Raw genomic sequence first — 17,851 nt, 5'->3', positions numbered from 1 at the left:
GTCGACAGAAGCCATAAATTTATTTTTTAATATAGAAACCATCAAATGCAACAAGACATTAAAGCGGATTCCAAAAATCTCACTCCTCAAAATTTTGAGAAAGTTTTTCGTTTGATTTTTGGGATATAAAAAATTGCCAACTTTCGACAATCCAATATCCACCAAAACATGACGGGAAAAATTTTTGTAACTGGTTTCAGCCGTCCACTTTACGCCAATCCAAAATTCATTGCGATACCTCTTTCCAAACTCGAGCTAGCATTTTCTAAGACAGTTCCTAGATATTTTTTGTAGTTAATGGATTAATGCAATTTTTTTAAAGGATGAATCGCATTGCAATTTTTTTAAAAAAGATGTTTTGAACGAAAATTTTCTATGACAAAATTCTATATGCATTTTCTCTTAATTCTCGTTTTATTATTTTAATAGAAATTTTATCTGTAGAAAAAAAAATTATTTAAAAAATGTTTTTAAATCAAATATTTTGCTTGCTCGTCTGAAAAACTTTTCCAAAGAATAATTAGTAAAATTTAATTATAAAAAATATTCGAATTACATTAGCGATGAAATGAATAAATTTAAGGACTCGGAAACACAATTTAAAGTTCCGCAATGATCACCCGGATTAATTTACAATTTAAAATAATTATTTAAAATGAAACATTACCATTTTTAACTTGGAATACATAATTCGCAATACAGTATTTAAAGCAATTGAAACGGAGCTCATAGTGATTAAGGGACGAAAATTCTAGAAGAAATTTTTTGGTTCTGTTGGCTTTAAGCGTAGATTTATGTTCAGTAAAATATTATTTAAATAAATTTTAATATTGCAAATTTTGCCTATGAACATTCCACTAAGGAACAGGAGCAAACTTCTCACATATCAATCCGATCAAGTTTAACCTCAATTATAAGGGGTCTCCCTTGCAACACCTCCTTGGAGAGAAGTTTTACATGGCATAGTACCTCACAAATGTTGCCAGCATTAGGAGGGGAAAACCACCGCTTAAAGTTTTTATTTTTGATGGTCTCGCCATGATTCGAACCCAGGCGTTCAGCGTCATTGGTGGACATGCTAACCTCTGCACCTTTTTGAATTTTTGATTTTTCCCAGAAAGAAAGAAAGAAAGAAAATCTCTTTACAATGAAAAGATTTTGCGAATAGTGATTTTCTTATGTGTTATGTACGAAAATCTTTAATGAAATTCGGCAATTCAAATTGCATATTTACAAAAAGGTGGGTATTTAGTTCGTGTTTCACAGTGAAATTATCATGTTTTTCACGGTTAAATTTTTTAAAACTAAAAAAATATCACTGATGACGTAACCCTTATTAAATTTTTATCATAAATAATGGGAATGTCCTAATGAATGAAATCAGAAAGTGATGTTGCTTGAAAATCTATTATCTACAAAAAGTAATAAAAAAAGATTAATTTTCGCCGTGAAACACGATCTTAATACCCACCTTAAGTGCAGTAAAATAACATAGTCATCAGACTTTTATCTATGAGAGCAAGTTTTATATTTTTTCATTTCATTTGATATCAATTAGTGAACAAAGAATGAAAGAAAGCAGAATGTAGAATATATTTTTTGAAATATTTAACAATTATAGTGGCTTAATGTTTTCAGTTGTTTGCGTAAAATTTTATGAAATCAAACGATAACTTGTTGATTAGCGCAATGAAAAAATTTCATCAAAATACTGAAGCTGATTACTCGAAACTTTCACTATAAAACTAAGATATTCACACAGACAACCACACTTTGAAGTCTTTGAAAGATTAGGATCGGTCCATAAATAGTGTGTTGGCAATCATTACAAAATTCAGGTCTGACTTAAACCAAATGTCTCCACCGATGGTTCAGTTGCTGCACCAAATAGCGGCCACAATATTCATAAAAATTTTTTTTGCGGTATCTTTATCAATTTCATAGTAACAGAAAAATGTTTTCAATTTTCGATTTTGAAAAAATGTGGGGTGGGGCCCCCCGCAATTTTTGTGCGATTTGGCTGATATTTCGCATGCAGTGTCTTAACAGAGACTGTGGTGGATTGTGTTTTGGAGTCAAGCTTTTCGACTTTCCATTAAGAAACAAAAACATTGAAAGCTGTTTTCTTAGTACCCCGTGCTTAGGGTGTACTATAATTTTGTTCATCTGTTTGACTTTTAACAGCCGTTCATGCGAATCAATTTCTATTTCATTGTATTTCAATTTTAGCTAATGACCATGAAGAGATGAAGACACCCAATTATCGAAACGCGTCCACCAGTGGGGTGACATGTGTCCTGCCTTGTCTGAGGAACTGACAACTTCTTTTCTTCAAGACTCATTTAACAATCATTCCTTTGTGTGTTGCATTCGCTTGGTCATTAAGCTCGACTTGAAAAACAATGAAACACAAATTGATTCACATGACCGGCTGTTAAAAGCCAAACAGATGAAATAGAGAATATATTTATTATAAAGAACCCACCACCATGGGTTCAAAGATTTGGGCCGGCCGAACTTAGCACGCTTTTACTTGTTGTAATTGAGTTAAAGCTTGAAGTAGTCTATATTACCTAGAGGACTTTCAACTAGTTTTACTCTGAATGTTAAAACTCAAGTAGAACATCACTTTTTCTTGCACATATCTACAACGAACTTTTTTTCTTTATCACTTCCTCTATAAAACCCAAAAAAAAACACAAAATTATCTCTATTCTAACCGGTTTTATGTATCCGGCATTATCAAAGACCATTTTTGTACCCTACACCACCACTGTGGTACAGAGTATTATAGATTTGTGCATTTGTTTGCAACGCTAAGAAGGAGAAGAGACCCATCGATAAGTATACGGATCGGCTTAGAATCACTTCCTGATTCGATTTAGCTTTGTCCGTCTGTTTGTCTGTCCATGTATTCTTGTAATTAAGGTACAGGTCGCATTTGTTGTCCGATTTTCACAAAAATTTGACGAACGCTATTGATTTTGAAAAAAATCCGTCCAGATTTAGATAAAGCTCCCATATAAATATTTCATCCGATGTGCCCTGTTAAAGCTGTAGAAGCCACAATTTAGCTCCGATATATATCTTTCACAATTACACAATTTTGGTCCCATCCTTTAATGTTTTTAATGTGGCACTACATGCAAAAAATGTCATCAAAATTGAAGCAGATTTGGGTAAATTTCCCACTATTAATGCTGTAGTAGCTACAATTTTAGTCCGATCTCTCTTTCATGAGATGTTTTAATTGGCATCCCAATACGTGTGCAAAATTTCATCAAAATCGAATCAGGTTTAGATAAAACTCCCATACATATCTTTTATGCATTTCAACATTTTAGGCTGTAGAAGCCACAATTTTCGTACCATCGTAAAGAAGAAGGTTCTATTCGATATTTCAATAGGTATGCAAAATTAAAGTCTGACAAAATTTGGATATAAATGCTATATATTAAAAGTATTACGTAGACTCGGTGGTGTAGGGTATTATAAAGTCGGCTCCGCCCGACATTTGCCTTTCCTTACTGGTTGAAAAATTAAATCAAACATGAAAACAGACCGCCTTCACTAAATCAGAGTCTACCTGTTCTAAATTTCCTCTCAACTTGCATAAGTTCGTTGCAAAAATCTCAATTCGTGAAATGTATCCTTATATGGGAGCTACTATAAAATATTGTTCGATTCGTCCTTGGATTGAAATACACTTTTACCATACCGAGAAATTTCGCTTGGACAAATATATCTGTGCAGCTTGTTTTTATCTGTGCGGCTTTCTTTTGGACTATTCGACTTCAAAATAGATTATTCGACTTTTTAATCATTGAAATTCGACTTCGACTTTTAGTCATTAAAAGTCGACTTCGACCTTTTCACACAAAAAGTCGACTAATCGATTAGTCGAAAGTCGGCTTTGGGATCGCTACGCCTGAATTTGTGAGCATTGAACAAAATATATATTTGTTAAATATAATCACAGGGTTTAAAGTGATTTAGAAGATTTGATTGCAACGAGATTTAGATGATCAGAAATTTTGGTATTCAAATAAAAGGTCTTTGCGAGAATAAGGGTAGGTTAGGTTAGGTAGAAGTGGCAGTGGCATTTACGGACTCACTTAGACATCTTTAAGTCCATTGTGATACCACAGTGCCGACAGACATCTGGTGCAAATCGAACGCACGACCCTTTCACTTCAAAGTTAGCTTGCTGACTGATTTATATTCTACTTTACAAATTAATCCCAGTTGTTTCTTTTTTTTTATTTTAAGACCCAGTATGCACCTCAAGCGAAATTTTAGGTAGCAAACACATGGTGACAAAAAAAAAATGAATTCGTTTGGCCAATCTGCCACACTTTTAGGTGATTAAGTAAGCATTTATCCAAATTAAGCGGTATTTTGTTCAAATAAATACATTACGTTGCGCAAAAAAATTATCAAGGCAATAGCTTTCTTGCAATGAATCATAAAAAAAAATATTAAATTTTTCAATGTCACATACAGCCCTTAAAATATAAATATTCTAGGAATATTCGCAAGAAGTACAAATATTTATTCGAAGGATTCATTTCCAACAACGAATAGTGAATTACATTAAACAAGTAAAAACGCGTAAAGTTCGGCCGGGCCGTGCTTTGGATATCCACCAACTCGAAGACTTACCTCACTACCTCCGATCTAGACCAAACTTGGAAACTGTCCTAGACCATAAAAAGGGAGATTGGTCTATATGGTATTTACATACAGTCGAACTTATCTGTAACGAACATCCTTATAACGAATAAAAATTGTTAACACAAAAATCTGCCATTTGAGAACGGGTGGAAAGTTTACGGGATTATGTACGCCTCTCATAAATTGGTCAACTCGGGATTTCGAAAATTTTTTCGGGTTGCCAATTTTTAATTTGTGGTCTAATTTGCAAAATTTTTGCTTGATGTGTGCAATATCACTTCTGGTTTCGGGACTTTCGACTTTTTCAAGTTTTGTTGGAAAGGCCATCTTTGTCCGAAATGGATGTTTGGGTATTTTAGTGAAAAACTGGGTTGGTTTTTTGTTTGTTGTTTTTTTTTTTAAGGACAGTTTTATCTGCAAAATTCAAAATCTAAGGCCTTAAATTTTTGGGCAGAATCTCATTAACACCTCAGCTTAACCATTCAAAATTTGAAGAGTTATCTTAACCCGTTCTCAAAAGGCAAATTTTTTTTAACCATTTTTTCGATTCTATCCCACTGTGTAGAATCGGGTTGTTTGCACTCAAGTCAAATTAAACCTTATTATTATCAGCTTCTCTTTAACGCAGTATTTCGTCAGTCCCCAACTGGTACGTTATAGAGAAGTTCGACTATATGTCCAAATAAAGTCCGATCTACACCATATTCAGGATGTATCGGGGTCGTATACAACTCATTGTACCAATACTCAGCGAAATTGGGTAATAAATACAGCTTTTATGGCCCCTAGACCTTAAATGGAGGTATTGGTATATATGATAGCAATATCCAATTCAAAATCCAGCTCAGAAAGTCAAATTGGAAGATCGATTTATATGGCAGCTATATCAGGTTATCAACCGATTTAGACCATACTTGGAACAGTTGTTGGAAGTCGTACCAAAACGTGGATATATCGATGTGGCAAAATGAATGTACCTCCATCCTTCGGTAGTGGGTATAAAAAAATATTTCTCTTAAGGAAATGTTCCCTTAATTTTTTTTTTAGTTTACAAATCATATATTTTAACATTAGTAGCCAGCGTGGTGCATAGGGTACCTAGCCTATAAATAACTCTGAACACCTGCCTTCGAATCCTCATGATTAAAATATTTCAGCGCGACTTTCAGTCGTTTAGCGTTAAGCCCCTTATCATTGAACTGAAACATGAATCGGGCCAAATTTGCAATATCAATTAAAAGAACAGATCCCTCCAAATCAAAAAGATTGTTGTTCCACAGTTTAGCTTTTTAAAACCAACAACAAGTGTTTAACAGTTACATAATATTTTTCTAGATAACAGTTTGCCAGCCCTGACAACAATTTATATCAATAGTTGAAAACTATTATAGTATTCCAAAACTCAGTTCGTCTGAACATTTTCCAAATACCTCATCATTAATGTGTTCTCCCTTTAACTCTCAGAGTAATTGTGATCAAAATAGATGCCAAACGGAAGGAGACTTAAAACCATTCCCAGCCTTAAACAACAACAAAGGTTTTTGTGTCTGCGACAAAGGAGAAGTGGAATACCGCAGTTGTCCCGACGATACAGTTTTCGATTCAGTGTTAGGAGTTTGCAAATATGGAACCGCAGCAATGCATGAAATACCTTGTCCCAATGGCTACAAAGAGGGAGATTTCATTCCTCACCCAATGAGCCGCCAACTCTTCTTTATTTGCTTTAATGGAGAACTGGTCGAGGCCAAATGTGGAGCTGGTAACTACTATGACAAGGACAGCCAAAGTTGCTTACCTGAAAAAATTGAAAGACAACACATTGAAAAAATTAAAGTTGAAGAAGAAGTTGAAGTTGAAGAAGAAATTGAAGACACCAAATCGCGTCGTAAACGCAGTGTGGTTCATCCCAGATCCCTAGATGCTGATTGTTGTCCCGGTGGTTATAAGAACGGAGATGCCATTCCCCATCCCAATGATTGCACCAGAATGTTGGTTTGCTGCAGTGGAGAATTTAAGGAACAATCTTGCAATGCCGGCGATTATTTCAATCCGATTTCCAAACAATGTGAGCAGGATGTAAATAAATCTTGCCGAACTCCATGGGGCCCCTGTGAAGCTGGCGATCAAATCCAAAATCCTGCAAATTGCTCTTCCTACTATGTGTGTTGTAGTGGCTCTTTTAGGGAAGAGTTCTGTCTTAAAGGGGAGTATTACAGTCCTGTAAGTAACCAATGTGAACCTGATACAAATAACATCTGTTGGCCCAAATGTTCTGAGGGTGAACCCGAAGACAAATGCACTGAGGGCGAAAACGAACCCGCCGAAGACTGTGACAAATACTACACCTGTTCCAATGGGGAGTTGGTGCTGAGCGAATGCGGCATAAACAATTATTTTGATGCTATCAAAGGCGAGTGTCTCCCAGATACCAAGCATGTTTGCTGGATTAATTTGTGCGCCAATGAGAGCACGGGCACTCTATTGCCTAATCCCTTGGAATGTGATGCCTTCTATTCCTGCAAAAATGGCCAATCGACAATATGGCAATGTCCCGAAGGGGAATACTTTGATGCCACCGAACTTGCCTGCCTTCCCGATTTACAAGCTGTATGCTATAATCCTTGTGCCAGCGAGCAGCAAATCACCGTACTACCGCATCCAAGTTGCAACAAGTTCTACTGGTGCAATGGCAACCAGACATTGGTGGGCACCTGTAACCAAGGTGGCTTCGATGAAAGCATATTAGCTTGCAATCCCGAAATATCTTGTTCCACCAACCTGTGCGAAGGAAAGCCCAATTACTATCCCTTCCCGGATCCGGAGAGCACCTACAATGTTTATATTTGCATAAACGGAGTTCCAGTATTGTTCACATGTCCCAATGGTACTCAGTTCGATGGCACGGTGTGTGCTCATGCTTCAGATGTAAGTCGAAAGAATTTATGATTAATGTTTGGTGTAGGAATTATTTATTTGAATTCTCATCTTCAGCCCGATTGTGATGCCGAACTTTGTGATACACTTTCACCATACGAAGCCTTCCCAACTTTAAATGTCACAGACACCAATGCCTTCTGCATGTGTGTCAATGGTTACGCCAACAGATATGAGTGTCCTGCCGAATATATCTTTAGTGCCGAATACGGCAGATGTGTGTCGGTATGGAAGACTTTTGTAGTATTATTTTATTTTATTTGATTACATTTTTTTCTGTTTAGAATGAGCCTTGCGATCCCATGATTTGCAAAACAAGCCCTGATTTCTTTGTGTTTGCCAATAACAACGACACCAACAGCTTCTGTTTGTGTCTGAACAATGAAGCGATAGTTGTTGAATGCCCCAGCGGCAGTTATAATCCCTACACCTCATCCTGTACTGATGTAGAAATATCGGTAAGTACTAAATTACTCAAATTTCATAGAGACTAAGCAATTTTAGAGAATCTTACAATAAACTTGGTTAATCCGAAGCATTTCGGGGCGACGCAGTCCGAGTTAAGAGCGTCCTAACCTATCCTAACTATCTAAAGGCTTTTTACACGGTATTTAATTGTCTTATGACTTGTCAAATGTAGAGTTGCACATGTCGTGTGATACAAATGAAACTCACATATACACTTTTCAAAATACCTTTAGTCAAAAACATAAAGAAATCAGCTGTTTTTGTTATCAGTCGTATGAGTGCAACCCCAAATAAAATTGTATTCACAAATTTATGATTTAACCACCTTTTTCACAACTTTAACGAATTTAAGGCATAAACAAATCAGGTTCGCTAACATTTTAAGGGTATGTCATACGAAAGTAACATACAGGTGTGATAGCAAAAATGCAATCCCATGGCAGCCGGTTGTACGCACCGGATTGACCCGATGGAATCCTCATCGTCAAGGGCTGCCGCCTCAGTGTACGTGTTCGTCTTTTTTCGTCATGGGAGAGGGACATCCCGGAGTGCCTTCTCCGCCTCCATCATCGGTCGGTGTCGGTGAGATGTAACCGATGCATGGAGTGGGTACATTCCCAATCTTGCTCTGGCCTCACTTCACTACAAGAGTATAGTCATACTGGTTATGTCGCAAGGTGCTGTGCGAACATAGCCAGCAGTGGGTGACAAGCGTCGTCGTCGTCGCCTTCTGCGTCCTCGTCGTCGGACTATGTGACCCTCCCGACCTCTCCTGTACGGCAATTTACACAACGGCATCATCCCAGCCCAAATATGGCCAGGCCAGTGCCGGGAAGTGTATCGATTTTGCAGTTAAACTGCAACGGACTCCGTGGCAAGATCGATGAGATTATGGGCTTCATGAGTCGGAAGAGCATATCGGTCGCAGCGATCCAGGAGACAAAACTGACCAACACCTGCAGCTTGCACAGTTGCCACGGATACAATGTGCTACGTAAGGATCGCTCAGGGAATGAATGTGGGGGATTGGCCTTCGTGATACACCATTCCGTGCAATATCGACCTATCTCGCCTGCGCATAGCGCTAGTAACCCCTACATGGAGAGCATGGGGATAGCAGTCAGGTCCGGTACTGCCGTGATAGAGCTATATGACGTGTACATACCGCCGGTTGGTAGCTGTGTCCCGATTAATGGCCAGGCTTACAACCCCGACATAAGTGGGTTACTATCTGGCCATAATCGTCTGGTTCTAGGGGACTTTAATGCGCATCACACTTCATGCGCATCACACATTCCCCCTAAATAACGACCAGCGTGGAATAGCTTTGGCAGAGCAGATTGAAAACTCCACGTTTTGCACGGTGAATGAGGATGCCCCCACTAAGATTAGGCGGAGGTGCAGCAGCTCGCCAGACATCTCCATTGCATCTCCTGATCTCCTGAGTTACGTATCCTGGCAAACCATCATCTCTTTGGGGTCAGACCACCTACCCATAATTCTCACCATCGACCGAACACCCGACTTCATAACCTCTGAGCGCCGGACGTTTATAAATCATAAGAAGGCCGATCGGACTGGCTTCAGAGAGTATACCAATCGCCGCTTAAGTGAACTGCCACCCCCCTCTGATGTGCTTGTGGCCGAGAGGAAATTCCGAGACATCATTACCGCAGCAGCCGCTCGCTTTATACCAGCCGGTCGAATACCCCTAGTGCGTCCCAATTTCCCGGTGCAAGCAGTGGTACTCGCAGATAAGCGTGATGGGATTCGTGCTATGGACCCCACTAACCCCAGAACAGCGAGCTGAATCTGGAAAACGAACATAAGCGGAATTTGTGGCTGGAATACTTGGAGTAATGTAGCTTAGGCACCGCTGTAGGCAAACTGTGGGCCACTGTTAAGTCACTCTCGAACCCGGCGAAATAACCGTGACTGATCCGAAGAGATGTGCCAGGTTGTTCAACCGTCAATTTATTGTGCATCCCGAGAGAGACAGGGCGAGGAGGAGAGCCATTAGCCGTATTCGTGGTCTCCGAGCCGATGAACAGCCATCACAATTTACCGTGGGCGAAGTTACGAATCTCATCCGTGGCGCCAAATCATTTAAGGCGTTAGGCCCCGACGGAATCTCTACATTGATGTTGAAGAATCTGGATTCACCTGGAGTTGAGTACCTTACCACTGTCCTCAACCTGTCATTGAACACTCTTATAGTTCCCGATGTCTGAAAAATGGGGAGAGTGATCCCGCTACTGAAGCCTGGAAAAGACCCGAGTTTGAGGGAGTCGTACAGACCGATCTCCCTTCTCTCACCAGTGGCAAAGACGCTTGAGGCATTACTCCTCCCGAGCCTCGTAGGAGAATTTCCATTCGCCTAGCATCAACAAGGATTTCGAAGACTGCATAGCAAAACAACTGCTTTGCATGCCATCACCGCACCGTGGCTTCAATCAGCCCAGGCCATGTTATAGGACGGTCTTTATGACACTGGACCTATCGAAGGCATTCGACACGGTCAGCCATGCCAATTTATTTGAGGACATCGCCAACACGTCGCTCCAGCCAGGTCTGAAACGATGGGTCGCGAATTATCTGTGTGGTCGCCAGGCATTTGTGGAATAAGAAGTCGAAACACCGTAAAGTGAAACAGGGAGTTCCCCAAGCTGGGGTGATATCTCCGGCACTGTTTAACCTCTACCTATCCTCCATTCCAACCCCTCTAGACGGCATAGAGATCGTATCATATGCGGACGATTGTACGATCATGGCATCGGGCCCCCCACCCATTGATGACATCTGCGATAGGTTGAACGTCTACCTCAACGAGCTTGCCTCATATTTCGCTGCAAGAAATCTAAAGATATCCGCCACCAAATCTTCAGCCACATTCACTACGAATACACGTGAGGTGCGACCATCAAGTGTCCCAAAATACTTGGCGTCACATTTGACAGCTCTTACACATTCACCCCACATGCCACAGCAATCTGCGATAAAGTCAAAAGTAGAAACAAGGTCCTCAAGTCACTTGCTGGCAGCACTTGGGGTGCAGACAAAGAAACCTTGTTGACCACGTACAAAGCAATTGGCCGGTCTGTGGCAAGTTATGCAGCGCCAGTGTGGTCTCGTCAACTTTGTGACACGCAGTGGAATAATATTCAGATCTGTCAGAATGCCGCCCTCCGAACTGCGACGGGCTGTCTCCTCAGTTCTCATGTGGACCACCTCCATCAGGAGACAAAGATCCTACCAGTGCGAAGACATAACTACATGCTGTCCAAGGAATACCTTTTGGGCTGTTATCGCAGAAACCATTCAAATCATCATCTTGTGGATAGATATCCACCGCACAGAAGCCTTTAGGTAAATCTACATAGAGCGTGAGGTTCAGCGCTACAAGAGAGAACCTCTAGATCAAGCGGCATATCAAGCGGGTCTGAACAACATTCATGCAGACACGGTAGCAGACGCGGTAATTGGCTACCGGGTGAATGTAGTCCTTGGAGAACGACCGCCACCCATTGCACCCGAAGAAATCGACCTCCCCCGGCAAACCAGAGTAGTTCTGGCTCAATTACGTTCCGGCAGATGCAGCCGCCTCAATTCCCACAGAGCTAGGATTAATGCCGACGTGCAAGACGTATGTCCCGATTGTAACCAGGGACCGCACGATACACGTCACCTGTTTAACTGCCCGGCCAGACCCACTCGACTCAGACCCAGATCCCTGTGGACGCACCCCATCTTAGATGCAGAGTCCCTGGGTCTTGACACTCAACAGAATCAAGCAGACGAAAGATAGAACACAATAAACTGCTACAACAACAACAACATAGCAAAAATGATGAATCGTTTTATTTTAAATTACATGTGAATACAAAAAGTGGCATTCATTAGACAACTAAATGCCGTGTAATAGCGGCTTAACTAGCAACTTTTTACCTTTTTGACAATGTTTCTTTTTCGCAGAAACAATGTGATCAACTTGTATGCCGCAATACAAGCGATGATTATATCTATTCTGCCGATAACTCCTCTCTCAATGGATTCTGTAGATGTGTATCTCAAGTGGGCGTATTTGAGGATTGTCCCGCAAATTCCCAATTCGATCCAACAATGAATCTGTGCAAAATGTTCAGCGTATGTTATCCACTCACTGTACTCAAAACGAATTGTTTAATGAATTTCTATTTTGTCTACGTTATTTAACAGATTAATTGCGATTCCTCGCAATGTCCGAGTGGCACAGATATTGTAAAAATTCCTGCCCTCACCACCGAGCAAGGCTATTGTGAATGTGTTAACGGCAGTGCCACATATTACAATTGTGAAAACTATGGTGATTTTAACGCTATCACCAGTGAATGTGATCCACCCGTTTGTAATCCTACAGAGTGCGTGGGAGCTCCAGATGGCAAGGCATTCCCAGCTTACGGCATTCCAACAGGTTTTTGTCTATGCGAAAGCGGGAAAGTTCAATATTACGACTGTCCTGGAGGAGGCGTTTTCAGCAATGTAACCGGAGCTTGTAAGGTGCCTTTGCAAAACTGCAACAGTAACATGTGCATTGGCATAGCGAATGGTGACAAAGTGGCCGCCCTGTATACGCAGTACGGTTATTGCTTATGCAATGGCAACTTAGCTACCTATGAGGACTGTCCTAATCAGTGGATTTTCAATGCGGATACACAAAGTTGTAGTCCTAAACAAGTTCCCATTGAGGTAAGTTGTCTTTGAGACAAAGAATTTAGTAAACATTTTATTTAATCAACATATAATTATGTTTTAACAAAATTTTGTTTTTACAGAAAAATTTAATTTTATAAAATTTTAACTATTACTTTATCAAAATTTTATTGCTACAGAAAATTTTGTCAAAATTTTTAAAAAAGCAAATTTTTTCAAGCCTTAACTTCTACAGAAAATTTGATCGGAAATTTATCTTATATATAAAAATCAACTTGTGTTAGTTTGTTTGTATGTTTGTGAGTTCCTTAAAGACTCAGAAACGGCTGAACCGATTTTCTTGAAATGTTCCCCGTGGTAAAAATTGGGTACTACATTTTTTGATATCTGAAGGGGGGCGGACCCTACCCCTTACCCAAATTTTTACAAAATGCCAGATCTCGGTGATGGGTGGTGCGATTAACCGAAATTTTGTGTGCTCTCATATAGTATCCTAAAAATAAAAATTTGCTATCCAAATTTCGGATAGGGTACCTAGGGGGCTTCCCCACCCTAAAACCTACCAAACATATATTTAGACCAATGACGACAATATGAGACTCAAATGAAAGGTATTTAGGATTAGAAAACGTATCTGATATCCAATTGTTGGGGACCACCCCAAGCCCCAAAACACCCCTAAATCGGACATATTTACCGACCATGGCAATATGGGATTCAAATGAACGGTATTTCCGAGTAGAATACGAATCTGACTTCCCTTTCCCAAAACACCCCCAAGCAGGACTTATGTGCTGATCATGGGAATATGGGGTTTAAATAAAAGGTATTTGAATGTAATATACGAATCTGATATCCAAATATGCGACCAAGTGTTTGGGGGGCCGCCTCTCACCAAAAACATCCCCAAAAGGAGACAAATTTACGACCATGGCAATATGAGACTCAAATGCAAGGTCTTTGGTAGTAAAGCATGAATTTGATATCAATATTTGGGAAAAGTGTCTACGGGGTCACGCCATCCCCATAACACCACCCAAATAGTATGCATTGCAATATGAGGCTCAAATAAGAGGGTTTTTAAAGTGGAACACGAATCCGATATATAAAACACCCAACAAGACCACGTATCTGATATCAACATTAGGGGCCAACTGTCTAGCGGACGTCCCACCACCATAACAACTCCCAAATAGGACGTATTTGCTCACCAAGACAATTTGGGTCTTAAAGAGAGTGGAACTAAATATTCATAGTTTTTAGGGCCAATACCCCAAACCGGACATATTTGCTGACTTTTGCAATAAGGAGTTTAAATAAGATTAGAAAACGATTTTGATATCCATTTTTGAAGCCAATGGCAATATGGGATTCAAATGAATGATATATAGATAAATGAGAATAGTGCACGTTGCTGATATATTTTCGGGCTTAGTGTTTGGGGGACCGACCCAATCCCCAAAACACCCCTAAATCGGGCATATTTACCGACCATGCCAATGTGGAGCTTAAATGAAAGGTATTGGGGGGTAGAGCAATAATTGATATCCATTTTCGGGACCAATTTTCTGAGGGTCTACTCCTTTCCAAAATACACCACAAACAGCAATTTTTTAGCGACCATCGCAATGTGGGGCTCAAATAAAGGTATGTTGGGAGTAGAATACGAATTTGATATCCAAATGTAGGACCATGTATTTAGGTCATCACCCCATCCCCAAAGGGTAAAAATTTTTCGACCATGCCAATATGTGGCTCAGATGAAAGGTATTTGAGATTAGAAAACTAATTTGATAACCTAGTTTGGGGCCATGTGTTTCGGGGACGTCTCATCCGGTAAACTCCTCTTGAGCCAATGGCAATATGGGGTTTACATAAATGGTATTTGAGAGAAGAGCACGATGCTGATATTTTTCAGGGCCAAGTATCTGGGGGACCACCTCACCCCCGAAAACACCTCTAAATCAGACATCATGAGAATATCGGGCGAAAATGAAGTATTTTAAGAATGGAGTACACCTTACATCCAAACTTAAAATCGTCGACCAATAGATCATATGGGAAAGCACTTATATTGTTAAACTGTTAGTCAAGTTAGCATGGTATTTCACTAAAGATCTTTAATTGTCGAAAATAAATATTGCAAGGAAACTTTTGTTCCATATAAAGTAAAAGAAGGCGCAGCGGAGCGGGCCCGGGTCAGCTAGTTTCTTATAAAATTTGGTCAAAATATAATTTCTACACCCATAGAAAATAGTCTGCTGACACTAACTGCTGACTGTAAGTTGTTAATTTTGCTGCTATTGTAACAGTAGTTCTGCCGACAAATGTTTGCAATTTCAGAGCAGTAGGGTGCCTTATAAAAGATTAGGTTAGGATGATGCCAAGACCTTAGTCGTCTAGACATCCACGTTGTCCAGATTAAGGTCCATTGTGATTCCTCATCTTCCTTCTTCTCCTTCCGATTAAATCACTTCACAAAACAAACATGACAGCCATACGTTAGAACTGGATATACCACCGCCTATTACAGCCAGTGCATCAACCTAGATCGTAGACCCCACTTACTTCCTATAAGCTTCTGACAGAAGAAAAGAGCCGTAAATGCCTTCTTTACCCAGGAGGCTCTATTCAAGTTCCAGTCCCATTTACTATCAAGAATAACGCCAAGATATTTAGCCGATTTAACCAACTCCGAAAACGCCATGCACCAAAGAGCACAACAAAATGTCCGATATAATGTCTAGAAATTTACCCGTAGCGAGAAAGACAAGGTCATCTGCATATGCATACACCTTCACCCTTTCGACTCCTATCTGAAAAGAATCATATCGATTACAAGAAGCCATACTCTCAACCAAATTTGGTATACAAACAGTAAAAATGTTTGCTAAAATAATAGGTTTGTCTGCTGGAAATAGGAAAGCAGACATTACTGCTGTTTCAGCAAATATTTCGGTAAACTAAATCAGCAAACAAAATCTGCTGTTTTAAGTACAAAAATCTGATGAAAAAAAAATGGTTATGCTATTTTTAATGTTTGCCTGTTACGTGCTTTGATTACTTTAGACTTAACGCCACTAGGGGTCTAAAGTATAATAATGTAATAAATTTTATAGCCTCATTATTGACGAAAGTTTTACCATTTAAGAAGTTCTGCAAAGATCAAAATAAATGGTTGTCTGATGGTGCAAGGTCAGGGCTATATGATGGATGTATCAAAAGTTCCCAGCCAAGCTTACTCAGTTTTTTGGCGAGTGACCAAAGATGTGTGCGATCTTGCGTTGTCCTGGTAGAATATGACACCTTTACGATTGACCAATTCTGGTCGCTTCTCCTTGATGGCTGTATTCAATTTGTCCAATTGTTGACAGTAAACATCCGAATTAATCGTTTGGTTCCTTGGAAACAGTTCAAAATATACCACACCCTTCCAATCCCACCAAACAGTCAGCATAACCTTCTTTTGGTGGATATCAGCCTTTGAAGTGGTTTGAGCTGGTTCACCATGCTTGGACCATGATCGTTTTCGACTAACGTTGTTGCAAACAATCCATTTTTCATCTCCAGTTATGATTCGTTTTAAAAACGGATCGAATTCATTGCGTTTAAGGTGCAAATCACAAGCGTTGATTCGGTTTGTTAGATGAATTTCTTTCAATACATGTGGTACCCATATTAAAATTGACGCCAAACAAACAAATGTAAACAAAATTTCGCGCACTTTTTTTCTAAAGCTAGCTAAAAGTAACAGCTGATAACTGACAGAAGAAAGAATGCAATTACAGAGTCACAAGCCATTGAAAAAATTTGTCAGCGCCGACTATATTACTACTATATTTCCGACAATTACTTTTTGGGCAACCCAATATATGGTTGGTATCCAAATTTCGGCCCGGCCGAACTTAACTAATTTCTATTTCTAATGAAATTTTTTAGTTGTGACTTTTGTATAAAGTTTTATTAAAATTTTAGTTTCATATAAAACCAGCTGACACGGGCCTGCTCCGCTGCGCCTTCTTTTACTTTATATGGAACAAAAGTTTCCTCGGAATATTTATTTTCGACAATTCAAGATCTTATAGTGAAATACCATGCTAACTTGACTAACAGTTTAACAATATAAGTGCCTTTATCTGAATCCCATATGATCTTTATTGGTCTACGAATTTAAGTTTGGATGTAAGATGTACTCCATTCTTAAATTACTTCATTTCAGCCCGATATTCTCATGGTGTCTGATTTAGTGGTGTTTTCGGGGGTGAGGTGGTTCCCCAGATACTTGGTCCTGAAAAAATATCAGCATCGTGCTCTTCTCTCAAATACCATTTATTTAAACCCCATATTGCAATTGCCTATCCCAATGTTAAACCTAAATGCACGAATTAAAAACAAATCTTCTAACAGCCCAATATTTACTGTCAAGGTGTAACCGCATCCTAATTTTGATCAATTTGTAAAGAAAGTACATATTTGTACGTTTTAGTACCTAAATGTACGATTTTGAATAATCGCCTGATCACCCAAAATTTATAGTCAAGGTGCACTTGTCTTTCTTCCACATGTCGTATTTTTATCATGACTGCGATAATGATTGTCAAATTGCTGATTTTTGCCCTATCCGATCGCGCTGTGCAAATATGTACCATTTCGTACTTTTTAGTATCTAATCGTACGAATATCACCAAATCCAGCCTTATCCCGTGCCTCTGACCTAGCTAGCTTTATCCGTTTAGGTTGGGCGATGATCAGTCCGTCTGCAATTAGTCAGTCACTCAACTCTTTTATGTCCTTTATTTACAATTGAAGTATATTAAATATATTACAATCCAATATGGCCAATAATCAACTGTTCAGTGTAAACATAGGGCATCAACAAGCTCTCTCCATCGAGCTCTATCATTGGCCAAAGCCACGATATATGGGTTTATTCCAACTCTCTTTTCGTGCAGAGGATCCATGTGTTTTTCGGGCCTACCCTCCCTCGTTGTCCTTGTGAACCAACCAAGTCCATTTTCTCATCCGAATTTCTACATCGACAGGGGAAGTGCTTGTTCTCATTTGCAATTCTTCATTAGAAATACGG

At 39.5% G+C, this 17,851-nt stretch overlaps 1 protein-coding gene across 1 annotated transcript in view; it reads left to right on the top strand.

Annotated features, from left to right (window-relative positions):
- Positions 1-17,851, top strand: part of LOC106087870 (zonadhesin) — a 55,127-nt gene that overhangs the window by 25,382 nt on the left and 11,894 nt on the right. The window contains exons 7-11 of the mRNA XM_059361099.1: positions 6,139-7,599; positions 7,666-7,833; positions 7,893-8,066; positions 12,049-12,219; positions 12,292-12,801. Coding sequence (XP_059217082.1) covers positions 6,139-7,599; positions 7,666-7,833; positions 7,893-8,066; positions 12,049-12,219; positions 12,292-12,801 — 2,484 coding nt within the window. The remainder of the gene's footprint in view (positions 1-6,138; positions 7,600-7,665; positions 7,834-7,892; positions 8,067-12,048; positions 12,220-12,291; positions 12,802-17,851) is intronic.

Source organism: Stomoxys calcitrans, chromosome 1 (assembly GCF_963082655.1).
Source record: "Stomoxys calcitrans chromosome 1, idStoCalc2.1, whole genome shotgun sequence".
In the NCBI taxonomy this organism is placed as follows: Eukaryota; Metazoa; Arthropoda; class Insecta; order Diptera; family Muscidae; genus Stomoxys; species Stomoxys calcitrans.
This window is presented reverse-complemented; position numbering and strand designations above follow the sequence as displayed.